This window comes from Podarcis cretensis (genome assembly GCF_951804945.1).
Source record: "Podarcis cretensis genome assembly, chromosome: 14".
In the NCBI taxonomy this organism is placed as follows: Eukaryota; Metazoa; Chordata; class Lepidosauria; order Squamata; family Lacertidae; genus Podarcis; species Podarcis cretensis.
In genome coordinates this window covers 5473002-5491066 of record NC_137183.1, presented here as the reverse complement: position 1 = coordinate 5491066, position 18065 = coordinate 5473002, and the positions used below count along the sequence as shown (strand labels likewise).

General features: G+C 41.0%; 1 protein-coding gene across 17 annotated transcripts in view; it reads left to right on the top strand.

Annotated features, from left to right (window-relative positions):
* Positions 1–18065, top strand: part of HERC1 (HECT and RLD domain containing E3 ubiquitin protein ligase family member 1) — a 107490-nt gene that overhangs the window by 17051 nt on the left and 72374 nt on the right. For all 17 annotated transcript variants that reach the window (XM_079953075.1, XM_079953080.1, XM_079953070.1 and 14 more), the window contains exons 3-18: positions 2429–2524; positions 3610–3804; positions 4008–4319; positions 5194–5290; positions 6464–6607; positions 7528–7655; positions 9570–9714; positions 9822–9993; positions 10230–10364; positions 11861–12026; positions 12730–12855; positions 13756–13977; positions 14931–15083; positions 15595–15727; positions 16569–16760; positions 17543–17764. In XM_079953075.1, coding sequence (XP_079809201.1) covers positions 2429–2524; positions 3610–3804; positions 4008–4319; positions 5194–5290; positions 6464–6607; positions 7528–7655; positions 9570–9714; positions 9822–9993; positions 10230–10364; positions 11861–12026; positions 12730–12855; positions 13756–13977; positions 14931–15083; positions 15595–15727; positions 16569–16760; positions 17543–17764 — 2638 coding nt within the window. The remainder of the gene's footprint in view (positions 1–2428; positions 2525–3609; positions 3805–4007; positions 4320–5193; positions 5291–6463; positions 6608–7527; positions 7656–9569; positions 9715–9821; positions 9994–10229; positions 10365–11860; positions 12027–12729; positions 12856–13755; positions 13978–14930; positions 15084–15594; positions 15728–16568; positions 16761–17542; positions 17765–18065) is intronic.

Sequence of the window (18065 nt, the reverse complement as noted above, 5' to 3'; positions counted from 1 at the left end):
TAACAGATTCACTGCATCATTGAGATTTATAGAAGTTTTGGAGTTCCTGTGTGCCTGGATTGGCATGAGTTAGGGCTCATCCAGAATGCATTTTATGTCATGTTTCTAAGCCCAGGTCCATGCATTAGAGCTCTGTGTGTGAACATGTTTTCCCCCCTGTTACAGTGTTTTCCCTGGGAAAACTCACGTTTTAGTGCTAAATTGGAGCAAATGGCAGTCAGGTTTTCCATACATTGCCATTTATTCTGATTCAGTGGTAACATGATTTTTCCCAGGTAAAGCGCCAGGATGAACAAAAAAATTCTCTGACATGGCATTTTAAAGCACAAACCTGTGTCAGGAAGGGTAAAGGTAAAGGGACCCCTGACCATTAGGTCCAGTCGTGACTGACTCTGGGGTTGCGGCGCTCATCTCGCTTTATTGGCCGAGGGAGCCGGCGTAAAGCTTCCGGGTCATGTGGCCAGCATGACTAAGCCGCTTCTGGCGAACCAGAGCAGCACACGGAAACGCCATTTACCTTTCTGCTTGCACTTTGATGTGCTTTCAAACTCCTAGGTGGGCAGGAGCTGAGATAGAGCAACGGGAGCTCACCCTGTCGCAGGGATTCGAACCGCAGACCTTCTGATCAGCAAGTCCTAGGCTCTGTGGTTTAACCCACAGCGCCACCCACGTCCCTGTGTCAGGAATGCACAGTGCAAAAGGAAGTCTTCATGAGGCCAGAGTGGCATGACAGTATCAGGAATATCTGAACTGGGATTGATTTGTCTTTAACTTTAACATACTTGAATATTTGTATAGGCTTTAACTTCAGTCATTTTGATTAAACAGAAATGATAGACAATGTCAAGAGCAACTTGTAACACTGCTAAAAAGGTAAAGGTACCCCTGCCCGTACGGGCCAGTCTTGACAGACTCTGGGGTTGTGCGCCCATCTCACTTAAGAGGCCAGGGGCCAGTGCTGTCCGGAGACACTTCCGGGTCACGTGGCCAGCGTGACATCGCTGCTCTGGCCAGAGCCAGAGCCAGAGCCAGAGCCGCACACGGAAACGCCGTTTACCTTCCCGCTGGTAAGCGGTCCCTATTTATCTACTTGCACCCGGAGGTGCTTTCGAACTGCTAGGTTGGCAGGCGCTGGGACCGAGCAGCGGGAGCGCACCCCGCCGCAGGGATTTGAACCGCCAACCTTTCGATCAGCAAGCCCTAGGCGCTGAGGCTTTAACCCACAGCGCCACCTGCGTCCCACGTAACACTGCTAAGTAGTAGTAATTATTCATTGCAAATAAAGCTAGCAGGAACAATCCAGTAATTCAATAATAAAGGATTTTAAGAGTTTTGTTTTTAAAAAATACTTCCTTGAGATTTTTTTTCTGTGATACTTCTGCCCACCACTTCTGCTTATTTAGAGGAAGCAAATTAAAGTTTAATTGTCTCCTCCATTCTGCTCTGAAAATTACACTTTTTAATTCAAACCTGTGATTCCGTTCACGGTACTATTTTAAAAATCCAACAACATTGTAACTAACTTAAAAATGTTGGTAGTAGGGCTGCAAATTAAAGGCTTATTCTTAAACTATGAAATAATAATGGTTACCCACATACTGTGTAGTTTCATTGCTTGGGGAGACGGGGACTCAATTGTGGCTTTATATTTTCTGTGAGATACAGGTTGGGAACAGGGAATGAGATCACACTCAAAGGGCACTTCCATATGTAGGCCCAATTTTCACTCCCAATATGAAGATGTTAGGCAGACTTAAACAGAAGCATCCAGTGGTTTGACCGAGTAGTTGCAATCCTTTCCCCCCTTCCTCATATGTGCACATTTTCAACCCTGACATGCCCCTTTGTTTTGAATTGTTTGTCAAATGGCTCACTTTTCTTTGTGAGTTTCAGCTCATTGCATGGATAAATGTATTCAACAATTGGAGGGGGATGTGTAATCTTATACAACCCCCCAGTGGTTTTAAAGTATGCAAAATGCAAAACTTGTGAAGCAGATTTTATTAGTAACTGGCTTGTTTTTCATTTTTCAAAAACATGAATTAAACATCTATCTTGGAGTGTTTTTGTTCTTTGCCTTTGTTTTACTAGCAGGAATGCTTCTAAACTGCTCCTTTTGAGCAGCTTGGTGTATTTGGTGTATAGTTAAGAGCCTGACCTGTGACAAGGGGACTCTGAGCCAGAAGCTTCTGGGTAGCTTTAGCCCACGCCACATTGTGTGTTTGCCTTCACCTTGGGAATTTTATAACCTGTCTTAAGGATGATGGCAGGAATGTGCATATGCTTATTTCAGCACCAAGAAAGTAGTTGCTTTGAAGGAAACCATGTTCTTTTTGGTTTTATTTAGGGAAATCGTCTAATCTTTTCATAGAGGATAAAATAACTGTGTGCAGTGACATTATTTCCTCTGTGATGTTTTACTTTGCAGGGCTCGTCTGCTGATCGAAGTCAATGGAGGGAGCCAACAAGAACATCTGAAGGTTTATGCTCTCTGTATGAGGCAGCTTTGTGCCTCTTCGAGGAGGTATGTCTATCTAACCTTTAATTAAAGAGTAGTTTCTTTCTTTAAATCTGCATTCTTCAGGTTGTGTATATCTCACCCCAAAAGAGTCACACTGATGTTGTCCCAGTGCTTCCATGGATTTCTACCCTACATTTTGTCTTGCTGTTTACCTGAATTTCTGTCCCACCTCTATCCAAGGCTCAAAGCATTTATGAGTTTAATAAAAGAGTAGCAGAATAAAAAATATATAAAAAAGGAATTTCAGAGGTGAGGGCAGTCTCAGAGCCAGTGTGGTGTAGTGGTTAAGAGCGGTAGTCTCGTAATCTGGGGAACCAGGTTCGCGTCTCCGCTCCTCCACATGCAGCTGCTGGGTGACCTTGGGCCAGTCACACTTCTCTGAAGTCTCTCAGCCCCACTCACCTCACAGAGTGTTTGTTGTGGGGGGAGGAAGGGAAAGGAGAATGTTAGCCGCTTTGAGACTCCTTACAGGGAGTGAAAGGCGGGATATCAAATCCAAACTCCTCCTCCTCTTCTTCTTCTTCTTCTTCTTCTTCTTCTTCTTCTTCTTCTTCTTCTTCTTCTTCAGAGAACAGCTGTTGATGTGCCTGTGCTGTTTGATTTGGTCAGGAAGGTGCTCTTGGCTCATGCTGAGGGCTATGAGGAAGCAATGGAGTATAATATGTGACTCCCATTCTACAAAAGGGAAGCATGAAGTGGAAAGCTAAACAGCAGATCACAGAATTATAGAGGGAAAAGGAACCCCAAGTGCCACCTAGTCCAAGTGTTGTAATATCTTAATTTCCCATCCGGGACCATCATATTTAGTTTTGTGATCAAGAACACAAGATCACAGCCCAGTGTCCTGCATCCTGTTTTCACAATGGCTAACCAGATGCCTCTGGGAAGCCTGCAAGCAGGACCTGAGGGCAGTGGCGCTCACCCCACTTGTGATTGCTAGCTGTTAGTCTTCAGAATACTGTGTGTAATTTACAGATTGGACATGTAGTCCCATTTGAATCTAGACTTGGTGCTTGAAATAAAGTGATAACATGATAACTGAGCACAGCATTCCTTCTGTCTCCTGAAATGTATTTCTATTTTGCTAGGTTTGTCGCATGGCTTCAGACTACTCTAGGACATGCGCCAGTCCAGACAGCATTCAGACGGGTGATGCTCCTGTTGTTTCTGAGACCTGTGAAGTGTATGTTTGGGGCAGTAACAGCAGCCACCAACTTGTGGAAGGAACACAAGAGAAAATTCTTCAGCCCAAGTTGGCTCCAAGTTTTTCTGATGCTCAGACAGTGAGTGACTGGGGATTTTGTTTGTATGTGTGTTATCGGTGTAGTGAAAAAGAAGAGATGAAGCTTTCACTGTTGAAAAACTTTGTATATCACTGTCAAATGTGAAAAATGCATGCTACAAGTTTGTGGTTCCTGAGCTATATATGGATCCCTTGTTCTAAATAAATTATTTTTAATGTTCTCTAATTTTCTTCCCACAATAGATTGAAGCTGGCCAGTACTGTACATTTGTAATATCTACAGATGGCTCTGTTCGAGCTTGTGGCAAAGGCAGTTATGGCAGGTTGGGACTGGGCGATTCCAACAATCAATCTACACTGAAGAAGCTGACTTTTGAGCCTCACAGATCTATCAAAAAGGTGTCATCATCTAAAGGTTCTGATGGCCACACATTAGCATTCACAACAGAAGGAGAAGTCTTCAGCTGGGGTGATGGTGACTATGGGAAATTGGGCCATGGAAATAGCTCAACGCAGAAATATCCAAAACTTATCCAGGGCCCTTTGCAAGGAAAGGTATGCTTACACAAAGGAACTGAATGGCACTTTCCTTCTTTCATAGTGTTTCTTTGGAGACTTCATGTGTTTTAAGGTTTCTTGTTATCCATTTTTGCCTTTGTCCCTTATTGCTGTGGACCATGGGGTGGAAACAGTGGAGTTCTCTCCTTTCAATCCACAGGGAGGCAAAATGTTTTCCAGAATCAAGATTGAGCTGGGGGCTAGCTTAGGAGGCACCTTCCACTCCTCTTTGGGTGTTAAGAAATGACTACCCTAACCCAACTGGCCTTTAAGCATGATTCGAGCTTTTGGTGCTGTCGAGAAAGCTGCAGTCATACTAATTTATTTATTTAAAACATTTATATACCATGGGGGAGGGGTCACAGTGAATTAGAAATACCAGAAGAAAATGTGCTTATCATAAAACCACAAAGTAGGTTATTCACTTTGTGTGAAGGCTGGCGAAAAATGCTTCCAGCTGACAGTGGTGTAATGTTGGTATTGGACTTGCCACTTGAGTCAGGCCAGGCATGTAGAATGACTATGAGAGTTTGGCTCTGGCATGGGGATGTTCACCTTGAGTGGATTGATGCTTGTGGCAAGCCCAATACACCTGCTGCTTGGAGTGCAGCCATACAGAAGGATGTGTAGGGACTTTCATGTTTGGTTTGGCATTTGAGTGGGTTTTTTGAATTTGGACTGACTTCAGCTGAAATTTGAGGCTTTGTGATTAGTGGCAGTTACAAGGCCTTGGTGCAGGTCTCTCTTCCTTGTAGAGTTCACGGGGAAGGGGAAAGGAATGAAGAAAGTCTCATTTTGTCTCCTGTGTTGAAAGCAGCATTTCCAGCAACAGTTTAGTTTTAACTCTCTCTCCCCTTTGTATGCAATGCAGGTCGTGGTATGTGTGTCAGCTGGATACCGGCACAGTGCTGCTGTCACAGAAGATGGTGAATTGTATACATGGGGAGAAGGAGACTTTGGTAGACTAGGTAATGGAAACAGTTTGACTTGCCCAGTGATTTTAAGAATATAATTAATATTTCACTGAAATAAAATCTAACATTAAAGAAAGGTACTGGGATTTACGTAAGACAGTACAGGCGGCAACCATTTTAGGCACGTCCAATTGATGCACAATCACTTGGGTCCTTTTGGACCTGGAAGGAGGTAAAATGAGGGTGAAACAGGGTGGGACATGCTTATATGCCCTCTGTCGACACACACAGGGGCTGGGTACAGTACACCCATGCAAAATGGTCTCTGCCTGTACAAAATAAACTTTACTATAAACTTTTAACCAAGTAATTGGACAGAGCTAAATAGTAGCAAGACACACTTTGATTTAATGGTATACTATTTATCATGCATGTTTCTTGTATCTTTACTCATAAGTCTAGGGTTTTTATTTTTTGTTGATCATTGATAGGACAGTATAGGGCGGTATACACATTTAATAAATAATAATAAATTGTTAAAACTGTTTCTTGGGTGTCCAAATATTCTTCTTTCTTTGCTTCAATATGTTGCAATAGGACTCCATCTCAAACCACTGTTATCTGTTCTTTCAAAGAAATCTGAATAATACGTTTCAGATGTTCTTTCTCTCACCTCTCCTTTCGCTGCCATTCCATTCTTTCTTAACTGCATAATTTTAAAAGGCAAAAGATTCCTGTTTTTATTAACTTGACTCAAAATATCTTTGTTTTGAAAAGACTATCAACTTTTGAGAGCGCCAATAAATTAATTAATTATTTCTTCTTTATATTTCAATCACTGTCCCTATTTTCTCCTTACCAGGCATTTCATTTTCAGAGTATAATTTTTTTTCTTTAGTGATAGGAGTTGTTATCTTCTTCCCAAAATGGCTTCCAGTTTTTTTAAAACTATGTTTAAGGAGTAAGCAAGTGTGATACATGTATACTGGCTCAAAGTGTTCACTAAAACAGCTCTAAACTGTTTTAATTGTGCTTTTATATGATGTAACATGCTGTGGATCTTCTGGTGAAGGGTGGGTAAGAGATGCTGAGATAATAAGTGTAATGCATTCATCTTTGGTGAGAAATTTATTTTCTTGACTACATAACCCAAGTTTTCATGTTGACAGAAATAATTATTATTTTCTTTAATGCAGAAATAATGTTTCTTTTTTCTTTCTTTCCAAGGTCATGGAGACAGCAACAGCCGTAACATTCCAACTTTAGTAAAAGATATTAGCAATGTCGGAGAGGTTTCTTGTGGCAGTTCGCACACCATAGCTTTATCCAAAGATGGGCGAACGGTTTGGTCATTTGGAGGAGGAGATAATGGTAACGTTTTTTCCATGCAGTTTTTTGTAGGTTGTGGTTGAGATTGTACAGAACATCATCTGTTAAGGGCCTGGTGGGGGCAGAAGTTCCATAAAACCTCCGCTTCCATGTTCTGTCTTGTTCTGCCTTTCTGGCCATATTCAAGTGCAGAAAAAGCCAATGATTGCATTTGGATGGTCGCCCATGGTTTCAGAAACCATGGTTGACAAAGTGGTGACCATTTGCTGTAGTCACATGCTCCTTTCTCACCCTACTCTTCCTTTCCTATCTTCACACACCAGCTTGTGCTAGGCCTATTTGTGACTCTGGCAATTTCAGCTAATATCCTGGCTGGTTATCCTGGTTTGTTATCTCAGTTCAATCCATAGTTTCCTGGTTTGACCATGAGAGGCAACTCTGACTTGATGAAGTCAGGATCTTGCATTCCCACATTCAAATGTAACATGGCTTAATATAAGCCTGGGTGTGGGAGGAACATGCTGTTGCAGCTTCATAAGCCATGGTTTATGGGGCTGTGGATGATGGTCCAAACCTCTGTTGCTATGATGCTTAGGTCTGCAGGCTTTGTGAAGGCTCCTCTCACAACTCTCTCTCTCTCTCTCTCTCTCTCTCTCTCTCTCTCTGTGTGTGTGTGTGTGTGTGTGTTGCTGGCCGTGGTAGAAGATTGTGTGGTCTCTTTGAGTTTATGGGTTGTGCCATAAATCAGTAAACTAGTATGTGGTAATAATTCATGTCCTTATATGTATTTGGAGAGGTTTCTTCGTTAAATTGTAGCTGTGATGATAAATTTTGTTTGCAGTTCACTTTAAATATTTCCAGTTTAAAACTGCAGATTATGTTAGATTTGTGGTCATTGAATGGCCCAAGTGGTGCAGGAGGCAACATAAACATTATTGATTTCTTGTCTATGATCCCAACAGGCAAACTTGGTCATGGTGACACCAACAGAGTGTACAAACCTAAAGTTATAGAAGCCCTACAGGGAATGTTCATTCGGAAAGTTTGTGCAGGAAGTCAGTCTTCACTTGCTCTAACCTCAACGGGGCAGGTAAGATGCAAGCAGCATTGCCAATTTCACAAAAGTTCCTAGCCCAGAAACCATTCTTACTATCCATTTGTAACAGTGCAAGTCATTTGTGGTTTATCAGCAGTCTGAGGAAAAAAGAAAATTAATTAAATAAATTTACAAACGTTTCTCTGCCTACTCACTGTAGGCAAGGGAGTGTTTGCAAGTTTGACAATAAGACATTTGTGTTTTGCTGTACTTCTTCTGTTGTTGTGTGTTTTTGTACTTTAAAAGTAGCCAAAGTGATATACAGTGGTACCTCGGTTTTTAGACATCTCTGTTGCCAAATGTTTCGGTTTTCAAACGCCAAAAACCTGGAAGTAAATGCTTCCATTTTTGAACTCGCCTCAGAAGTCGAACGGCTTCTGCTGCGTGTATCTGTTGTTTTTCACAATTTTCTCTATTGATTTGGCAAACTGCCTTTTGCGCCTCTGTTTTCGAAAGTTTTGGAGGTTCCACTGTATTAAAAAAAAAATCAAAGAATAGAAAGTAAAGTCTTAAAATACAATGGTCCCTCCAGTTCAACACGAGATCTGTTCCAGAGCTCTGGTTGGATCCCAAGGTGTACGTATCCGGAGGTGCTCTTTCAGCACATGTGCGCGGTGCGGTTTAGTGCTTCTGCGTATGCATGCAGGGCGAAACCTGGAAAAATACTTCTGGGTTTGCCACGCACTTATCCCAAAGCATACGTAACCGGAGGTGAATGTAAGTAGAGGTTCCACTGTATTGCAGTCTAATAAAACTCACATCCTAAATAACAGCTGTGTGCACATGGTTGATATCTAACATCCTTTCAAAGGGAAACATTGTTGAAACCTTAGATTTTCCTGTAAGAACTCGTAAGAGAAAACAGTCAGCCTCCACTTCAATGGTGAAGAATGAAAAAGAATGCAGTTTGGTGCTATGTGGATTTTATTGATTGTAGATAGAAATTATGAATCACCGCCTCCCAAACCAAGCAATTGCTTGCAGTATTCCCAGTATACAAACTGAAAGCTATGCCCAGAGGGTCTTTTTACTTTGCTTCACTTCATTTTGGTTGCAGTACTCTGTGCTTACACAGCATGCCCATGAGGAGTTCTTTCTCCATTGGTGTGAAATGAGGATGGGAAATCCATTTGAATTTGAGCACCATATATGGTTTGGTGTAGGACTGCAACTTTTAATTGCTGAAACAACTAAGCCGTTTTAAAACCTTCCAATTCACCTTTTAAGTGAATTTATTTCTTTTTTTTTAAAAAAAAAAATTATTAAAGATTTCTTAGTTTACAAAAACACATGCATTACATCTTTTTCAAGTTGTGTTTTCTACAGATCTGTTACATTTGTTGTGAGTCATTAGTGTTGCATGCAGTATTAGGTTGGGAAGAAAAGAGGGAGAATGAGGGGAAGGGTGGGGATGGTGTGTGGGGTGGCGTGGCAATACTTCTATTTTTTCTACTTAGTGAATGTGTAGAATGATGTAAGCATCATTTGTGTGGGTTCTCTTTCTATTCACTTATTATATTTCCTTGGTGGTGATAGAGGTTTGGGGTGGCCTAGGGTGTGGTAGTTTGTCTTTGCTTGGCAAGTGAATTTATTTCTTAAAATAATTTTCATAGATGTACCACTAAAGATGCATCACCTTTAAAAAGGCTTTCCCTGCTGTCTTTCACATTGGGCAGAAAGCTCTTCCAAGATGATGCCTGCTATGACTCATATGCTTCATCTAAAGACAAAGAATATAACCAGCTTCAGAGTAATTGTGTTTTCCTGTATGCAAATTTAATTGACTCATCATCAGTTAGTGACCAAGATTTCTTTAACAGTGTGACAATCCTAACCGGATTGCAGATGGGTCTTTTGGACTAATAACAATGATATTTTGTGTATTAAATTCTGTATATTTTGATCCAGGTGTACGCTTGGGGATGTGGTGCATGTCTAGGATGTGGGTCTTCAGAAGCTACAGCGCTCAGGCCCAAGCTGATTGAAGAGCTGGCTGCAACGCGGATAGTGGATATTTCAATTGGGGACAGCCACTGTTTGGCACTATCTCATGGTAAACTATAATGCTTATGTAATACTAAAGCTTATTATGGCAAATACACATTGGTTTTCAAGTGTGTTCAACACTGTTATTATTACTATTACTTGTTTTTTATTTAGATAATGAAGTTTATGCTTGGGGTAACAATTCCATGGGACAGTGTGGCCAAGGGAACTCCACAGGGCCCATTACAAAACCAAAGAAAGTGAGCGGCTTAGATGGAGTAGCAATTCAGCAGATTTCAGCTGGAACATCCCATAGTCTTGCCTGGACAGCCCTTCCCAGAGACAGGTAAGTAATTATATACTGATAATAGCAAAACCATTTAACGTTTATGCATACCTAATGGAATGGGTCTTGGCTCCATCATGTGAGGGTGCCTTTGAATCACAATGCTTTGTGCTTAACCAGATCCCCTCACTTATATATTCTTGGCAAGAAGAGCTTGTTCTGTTTTTAATGAGTCATTATTTATTTTGATTGATGTTTAATTTTTGCTCCATGGTCATCTTTTATTTGATTTGCAGACAAGTTGTTGCCTGGCACAGACCTTACTGTGTGGATCTTGAAGAAAGTACCTTCTCCCACCTCCGTTCTTTCCTTGAGCAGTATTGTGACAAAATCAACAGTGAGATTCCTCCTCTTCCTTTCCCATCCTCAAGGTATTTGTTTATGTGGCATATATGCTATCCTGTTGATTTTTTATATATTATTATTATTATTATTATTATTATTATTATTATTGGCACATTCATGCATGGAAAGTCTTGGCTTGCATTTCCAGAATGAGAGTTCAGATTTGTGCAACAGTATTAGGGCTGGGCAATATATATCAATATATCATCCAAAACTGGTTTGAAGTCAATATAGTTTTATCAGTTTCATAATTTTTGACATGACAATATATCACGGATCATGATATGTGTGTGTCCATGTCCGTGTGTGTGCTATACAAAAATCACAATGTGGGAAAAACCATGAAGGCAGTCAGTGCTTCTCTTGATTTCTGCAACCCCTGTTAACTGCCAGCTCAGCTCTCCCCTGCCTTATGCAGGGGTCATCAAATCACAAGAGCAGACACCGGTAAAAATCATGATGCAGGAAAAACTGTGAAGCTAGCCAATGCTTCTGCATAACGCCATCCTTATTTCAGACATCATGATATATTGGTTCAGTTACCTCTGGAAGCAGCTCTGCAGTTGAAACCTCCCATTTGGTGGGATTTGCCATCAAATGCTTGCGCCTGTGTGGACCCAGCAGGATCTTTCCTTCACTTGGAATACAGTGTTGGTTGCCAAGGGCAATTGGAAGGGTTCTTTCAGTTTTACTGTAGCTCTTTACGTCAGGCTGGATGGAAGGACCAGTGAGTCAGCTTATTTCTGGGAAAGAGGAAAAACTAACAACATTTGATCAGCTCTGTGTGCAAAGTCTTAGAAACTTCTTCAACTGTAAAGTCTCTCTCCTCTTAAAACTCATTTTCAGGGTATTGGCATTTAGATGTTTGTAGGGAAAACATTTAAACCCTCAACTCAAGAAAATTAATCTGAAAATACAATTGAAACTATATATATACATTTAATCAGAGGTGTTCTTTCTTTATGATAAACATTATTATCAAACTTAAGCATAATGCATAACAATATTTCACTGGGTGCAGCAGTGGCTATACTGCTCTGTCACATCCCTCTGCTGCCCACTGGTGTTAGATTTGCTACGATAAAGAATTAAAATAACAAGAAAGTAATAACCAATGCAAAATCATTCTTAAGCAAAGCAGTTGAAATCAGCAGCAGATAAAACCGGATAAAACCAAATAAACAGCAGAAGAAAAGCCAGTCTCAGCAGAACAGCAGAAAAGCCACAAGCCAAAGGCACAATGAAACAAAAAGGCTTTGTTTCTTCTGAATGCTAAAAGCAAAGGGTCCTGGTGGGTTTTCATGGGGTGTGTTCCTCATTGTCTGTGCTACTGCTGAGCCCTGAATGTTGTTTGGTTGTATTGTGACAGTTACACCAACTAAACCATTGTAAGACTATTGTGATATGTGAAACTTTTTGTTCAGATGCTGGGCATGAGTACTGTAGAAGGGAAAATGTACCTGATAGCAATAACTGGAGATCACAGGTAAGCCTGGGTTAATGGCAATCCCTTGTTTTTCAGGGAGCATCACAATTTCCTGAAGTTGTGTCTGAAGCTGCTCTCAAACCACCTTGCTCTTGCATTAGCTGGTGGAGTAGCTACAAGCATACTTGGAAGGCAGGCTGGCCCGCTTCGGAATTTATTGTTTAGATTGATGGACTCTTCTGTTCCAGATGAAATACAGGAGGTAAATCTCCAAAGTGGACCACACTTGCTTGTGTTTTTAGGTTGTGTGCCCTATTAATTCAAGTTGGGAAGGCAGTCTAAAAATCTGACACCTAGAAACTCAGATCAATATTCTGCCACAAGTTCTCTAACTTACCTGACTGTTTTATCACACTCTGTTAAGCTGAAACTAAAGTGTGTGTGTCCACAGCTTTGTTCCCAAAGCAACACCACACTCACAGTCACCCTCCAACTTAGGGAATTCCCAAAGTTTGATAAAATACAAAAATACTTACACATAACTGCTCCTGCACCCTGTTGTACACTAAATGCTTACTCTTGTGCAGGAGAGCTGTTCAACAGTGGAACAGTCTCGCTCAGGAGGTTGTGGGCTGTCCTCCATTGGATGTCTTTAAGCAGATGTTGGATGACCATCTGTGATTGATGCTTTAGTTGAGATTCCTGCATTGTAGGGTTTGGACTAGATGATCCTTGAGGTCTCTTCCAACTCCTCAATTCTATGATTCTAGGAGATAGGGAAGGAAGTAAATGTTGCACAGCTTATAGCAGTTAATGGGCATCTAGTCTTTTCAGTTGATACATTGAAACTAGTGTGTAGAGTGGTTGCAGAGCTATAATTTCAAAATGCATAAGGTGAAATGTTTCAGAAATGCTTTCCAGGGTAAGTTGAAATAGTCTCAGCAACCTCTCATTCCACTTCTTAGGTTGTAATTGAAACTCTGTCAGTTGGAGCCACAATGCTACTGCCTCCATTGAGAGAGAGGATGGAATTGCTGCATTCCCTTCTACCCCAAGGTCCTGACAGATGGGAGAGCCTGTCAAAGGGGCAGGTAAAAAGTCTCTTGGAATTAGCATTTGCTTGAACATGCTTCCATAGTAGCCACTATGGAGGATAACATGGTGTTATTCAGCTAAGGACATAAACTCTGTGCTGCTGTGTAGTGTGTAGGTTGGGGATAATTAAGCAAAAATATCTTCATTTTGTTTCCAGAGTAAGATGTAATTATGTGGGTCAGAGGGACAATGGGTGACTTTGCTGGTGGCCAACTGAATTACAGGGATATCACACAACAGGATGCTGGACTGAAGACTCTAGCAGGCTGGGAGAGGGGGGTAGTATTGGAACTGTGCTCCCATTCTGAAGCTGTTCTCTACACCGCTACTAGGAACAAGGTGGGGCTTCTGAATAAAGAGTTTTACTGGACAAGTTTGATACAAACATCGTCTAGTTGCAATACAGAGAAATGTATCTTTGGTTTTTCTTAAACCATTATGAGATCCTACTCTGGGACAATCGCTTAAACCATAGTTTGGCAGTTCAGATGCAATTGCTAACTATGGTTTGAATGATAAAGAAACAAAGAAGCTTGTGAAAGAAAGCACAGTTATATTTCTTCTTCAGGCTCATAGTTACTTTCCAATTTATAGAATTAATTTTGCTATTTTCAGTCAACTATAAGAACAAGTTACATTTACCAGTATTATGTCCCAATCATTCAAAACATTAGGTTGACATTGCTAAATATGATACACAAATTATATTACTTGCATACAGTGACAGTATGTAAATTAAGTGCTATCTGGTTGCCCTTTATATTCCAGTTTGCTCTTCGATCCTTAACAAGTTTCATGTTCATGAAAATAAAACATTTTCATGTTGATTTTCTAATTGGGTTTTTCTCTCTCAAGAATCATAAATGAAGAAAATTGCCTATTTTTTATTTTTTCAGAGAATGCAATTGGATATTATTCTGACGAGTTTGCAGGACCATACTCATGTAGCCTCCTTGCTTGGCTATAGCTCACCATCTGATGCTCCAGATGTTTCCTCACTCTGTATTGCCTATGGGACTATTGCTGATCCAACATATGATGTCCAGAGTAATCATCCAGATACTCATCTGGCTGAAATTTTAATGAAGACCCTTCTGCGAAATTTAGGATTTTATACAGTAAGCTTAGAATTTGAATTGTATTTCTGAATACCAATTAAGTTGGAATTGTTTCATAAAGTGGTTCCCAGTTGGTGCTCTGCGGACCTCCTGGGGTCTGTGGCACCATTCACATAACAAAAACTTCCATAGTGGTGTCAAATTTTTCAAAAGTAGGGGATCCATGGCTTGACTTTTGAAAAATGGGGGGTCTACAGTACTTAACCAATTGGAAACTTGATTTAATACAACAAACTAGGACAGAGGTGAATTGGAAAGGGATTTGCCCATCCCAAAAACGCCCTCACTTTACAGCAACGTTCAGTGGGGACTATAAACTATGCAACAACCATCACCCATTCAGAGTGAGGGGTGCAAGTAATTGTCCTCACTCTGAATTGGCTTTTTGACATTGCCATGTAGTCATATCCAACTATATAGTTCTGCAGTATCATTGCACTGACTACATGATTCCTGATTGGCTAGGATCATGTTGCCAGCACAAATATGACAGTATTCTTTAAAAATTGTGTTGAAGCAGTTGTCAAGAGAGGCACAAACCTGGCGTTGTTCTTGAAAACTCATTTTTATATGCAGAAGCTACCAGCTGCTTGGTCCTTTTTTTCTTTAGTCAGCTCCTTTTTAAAGTTGCATATTAGTTGGATTTCTTTCAGACTCTTCTTCCTTCAGCTTATTTGGGGGCAAAACTGAAACTTTTAGTTATTACTGGAAACTACCAGTGGCTTTCCATTAACAAAAGCATAGGGTTGTATCTAATGCTAGTTCTAGACCCATTGAAGTTAATAAACATGACTAACTTAAGTCCATGGATCTTTCACTGGGACTTAATTGAATACAACCCATAGTTTATAAGATTCTGAGTAAGAGGAGCCAGGTTGAAGTTGCCTAGGCATAAAAATAAGAAAGATGAGAATGATATGAAAATGTACATGATTATTCTTGTAACTGTCTAGGATCAAGCATTTGGGGAGCTGGAAAAGAACAGTGACAAATTTTTACTTGGAACATCATCATCAGAAAACAGCCAGCCTGCTCATCTACATGAGCTGTTGTGTTCCCTGCAGAAACAACTTCTGGCATATTGTCATATCAACAGTGTTAGTGAGGTTAGTGCTGTGACTTTTCATATGTATTGATGAGTATACTTGCTCCATAATGGGTGGAACAAAAAGGACCAATAAGGATATTTGGCTCTGACTTTTAGAAATCTGATTCTGTGAACAGAAGTTCATCATTCCCTCCTATTTTCAGTGTTCAGAGGTAAGTGGTGGTGCTTATGCAGCCAAAACAACACAATTCACGCGCAAGAGAGAAGTATTAGCAAGTTCAGGGAAAGCCCAAGATTTGCAGTACAAAAAAACTTTTTTAAAAAAAAACCTAGGGGGAGAACCCTGCCCAAATCATCCCAGCGAGAACTGATCAGACTCAGTGGCAAGAGAATGGTGCCTAGCTTTTAGAGGGGAAAATGGAGAAATTGTGTGGGAGGCAAAGTAATGGAATGGAGTCTCCAGGAGTAGGGCCATAGCTAGTTGGCTTGAACCCTAAACTCCATGCTGCAACATATTGTTGCAGGTTTCCATTTGTAAAGCATATTTAGAATGTTTCTTTTGTTCCCAGAATTCAAGTAGTGTGTCGCTCCTGCACAAGCACCTTCAACTTCTACTGCCTCATGCTACAGATATCTATTCCCGCTCTGCTACTTTGCTGAAGGAGAGTTCTTGGAATGGTAGTGTTGGGGAAAAACTAAGAGGTGTGTGTTACTTATTAGATCATGCATAATATAAGGAATGTGAGCAGCAGAACCGAACAAGTTTGTTTTTTAAATGAGTCCATTTGCTGCTCAGGTTTTTTGCCAGTTGTCTCTTCTTTTGCCAGATCTTGTACTGGTATATTTAGATGTCTTTGCAATCTGAGAATTTAGGTATCAACTCTTAGAAGGAAATACAACAAAACAGCACGTGTCTTTCAAGACCTCTTCCTCACCTTTCCACTCCTTTTTGGGAGTTCTCTAGGTGCCTTTCATCATAAAAGCAAGTTACACAGTTACCCTAAAGCCAGTAAAAATGCAACAGAAAAAAGCAGCAGTGAATAAACCAGAATAGGGGGTGCACACCAAGGGGGGGGGGCAGTGGTCAAGCCCAAAGATCTTTACAGGTTGACTTAAGACTATCCAGGAGGGGAAGAGGTGAATTTCTCTGGCAGGAAGTTCCACATTGTGGCACTGCTATAGAAAGGCCCTTGCCCTCATTCCCACCAACAGCGCCTCAGATTGTGGGGCAGTGGGGAACACAGAAGAGTCTTTCCTGCTGGCCACAGTGAATGGGCAGGATATAGCCTGTCAATTCAGTATAAATTAAAATGGCTCCATCAACCTACCCTTGTTTGGGAACTGCATTCAGTTTTGGAGACCCTTATTATCCCTTTGCCACAAAGCGGGGTGACAAATAACAATAAGAATCTCACAAAAATTTATATTGCAATACAATTGTTAGTCTTTAAGATGCCACATTATTTGCTGCTGTTGAAAAATCCAACCATGGTTACCCTTTTGGAATTTATTAATGAAGTTATCATTTCCCCCTCCATTGCAGATGTAATTTATGTCTCTGCAGCCGGAAGCATGCTTTGCCAAATTGTCAATTCCTTGCTCTTACTGCCTGTATCAGTAGCCCGACCTTTATTGAGCTATCTGCTGGATCTGTTGCCACCTCTGGATCGCCTTAACAGACTGTTGCCAGCTGCTGTTCTCTTAGAAGATCAGGAGTTACAGTGGCCTCTTCATGGTAAGGCATTCAGTGCAGTACTTCTGCCTTCTGAAAGATAGGAATTGTAGAATGCAAATATGCTTTATGAATTTTGGGTAAAATGTGTTGTTCACCTGAACTTACATTGGTTTATATGCCTGCTCCCCCCCCCATTTTTCTATGGTTAGCCCTCACCAGAAACAGCATCACCTCCTAGTTCTGGTGTACCAGTTACTTGTGAGTACAGAGAAAGGATAGCAGTTTCACAGTATGCTTTCACAGAGGTTGAGCTCTAGGACTTCTGTGATGCCTAAAAAATAATCTGGAGGCCCAGTTGGCTAATTGCTGCTGCTATACCTACCATCTTTGTTAACGTGAGCACCAGCCCCTTGGGAATTAGCCTTGTTTCTTCCTAATCAGACCGCTGGTACGTTTTGCTGTAGACATTTTAAGGAGTATTTTTTAACCACTTCAGACATTACTAAGGTAATTGTACTGAGTGTAAATCCCCAAGGGGGTCCTCCCTTGCTGAAGAGTTTTCTCTGAAATGAATTCTTCAATTTAGGTCATGTGCCTTCAAATGTTTTTCATCCTGATCTTCATTCATCTCAGTGGAGGTAACTGTATGTGAATGAATACATTCATAGGTTGGTTCCTGCCACTGAAATGGGTGAGGAATTTGTTTTGCGAGCTTGTGTAGACATTGTAACTTGCATGCTCAGTACAGATCATGGGATGGGTGGGCGGGCTTGCATATTCTATCAAAACATCATGGTTCAGAAAAAATTGACTATTAATATTTCAGCTATTAATATTTCTAGGTGGACCTGAACTGGTTGATCCAGCTGGGGTGCCCTTACCACAGCCTGCACAGTCATGGGTGTGGCTAGTTGACCTTGAGAGAACTGTGGCTCTGCTTATTGGACGCTGTCTTGGTGGAATGCTTCAAGGATCACCTGTGTCACCAGAAGAGCAAGATACTGCTTATTGGTTGAAAACACCACTGTTTAGTGATGGAGTTGAAATGGACATTCCCCAGTTAGGTAATCTCTTCAACTGCTTTATTGATGTGTGAATAAGTGGGCACACATGTGGATGCAGCGTTGTGGTTTGTTAGAATAATTATCTTGCTGACTCAGTCCAAAAGTCTATCTAGTTCAGCATCCTGTCTCTTCAGAGTGGGCAGCCAGATGCATCTGAGAATCTCACAAGAGGACCAGGGAATTTCTGGCTTTAAAACCCCAAAAGGCAGGGCTTTAGGGAGAGTTCCACATGAGAGGGATGGTTCAGTGGGTGAGAAAGTGATGGGCTTGCAAAATTTCAAACTCGGGATGTGCTTTTCTC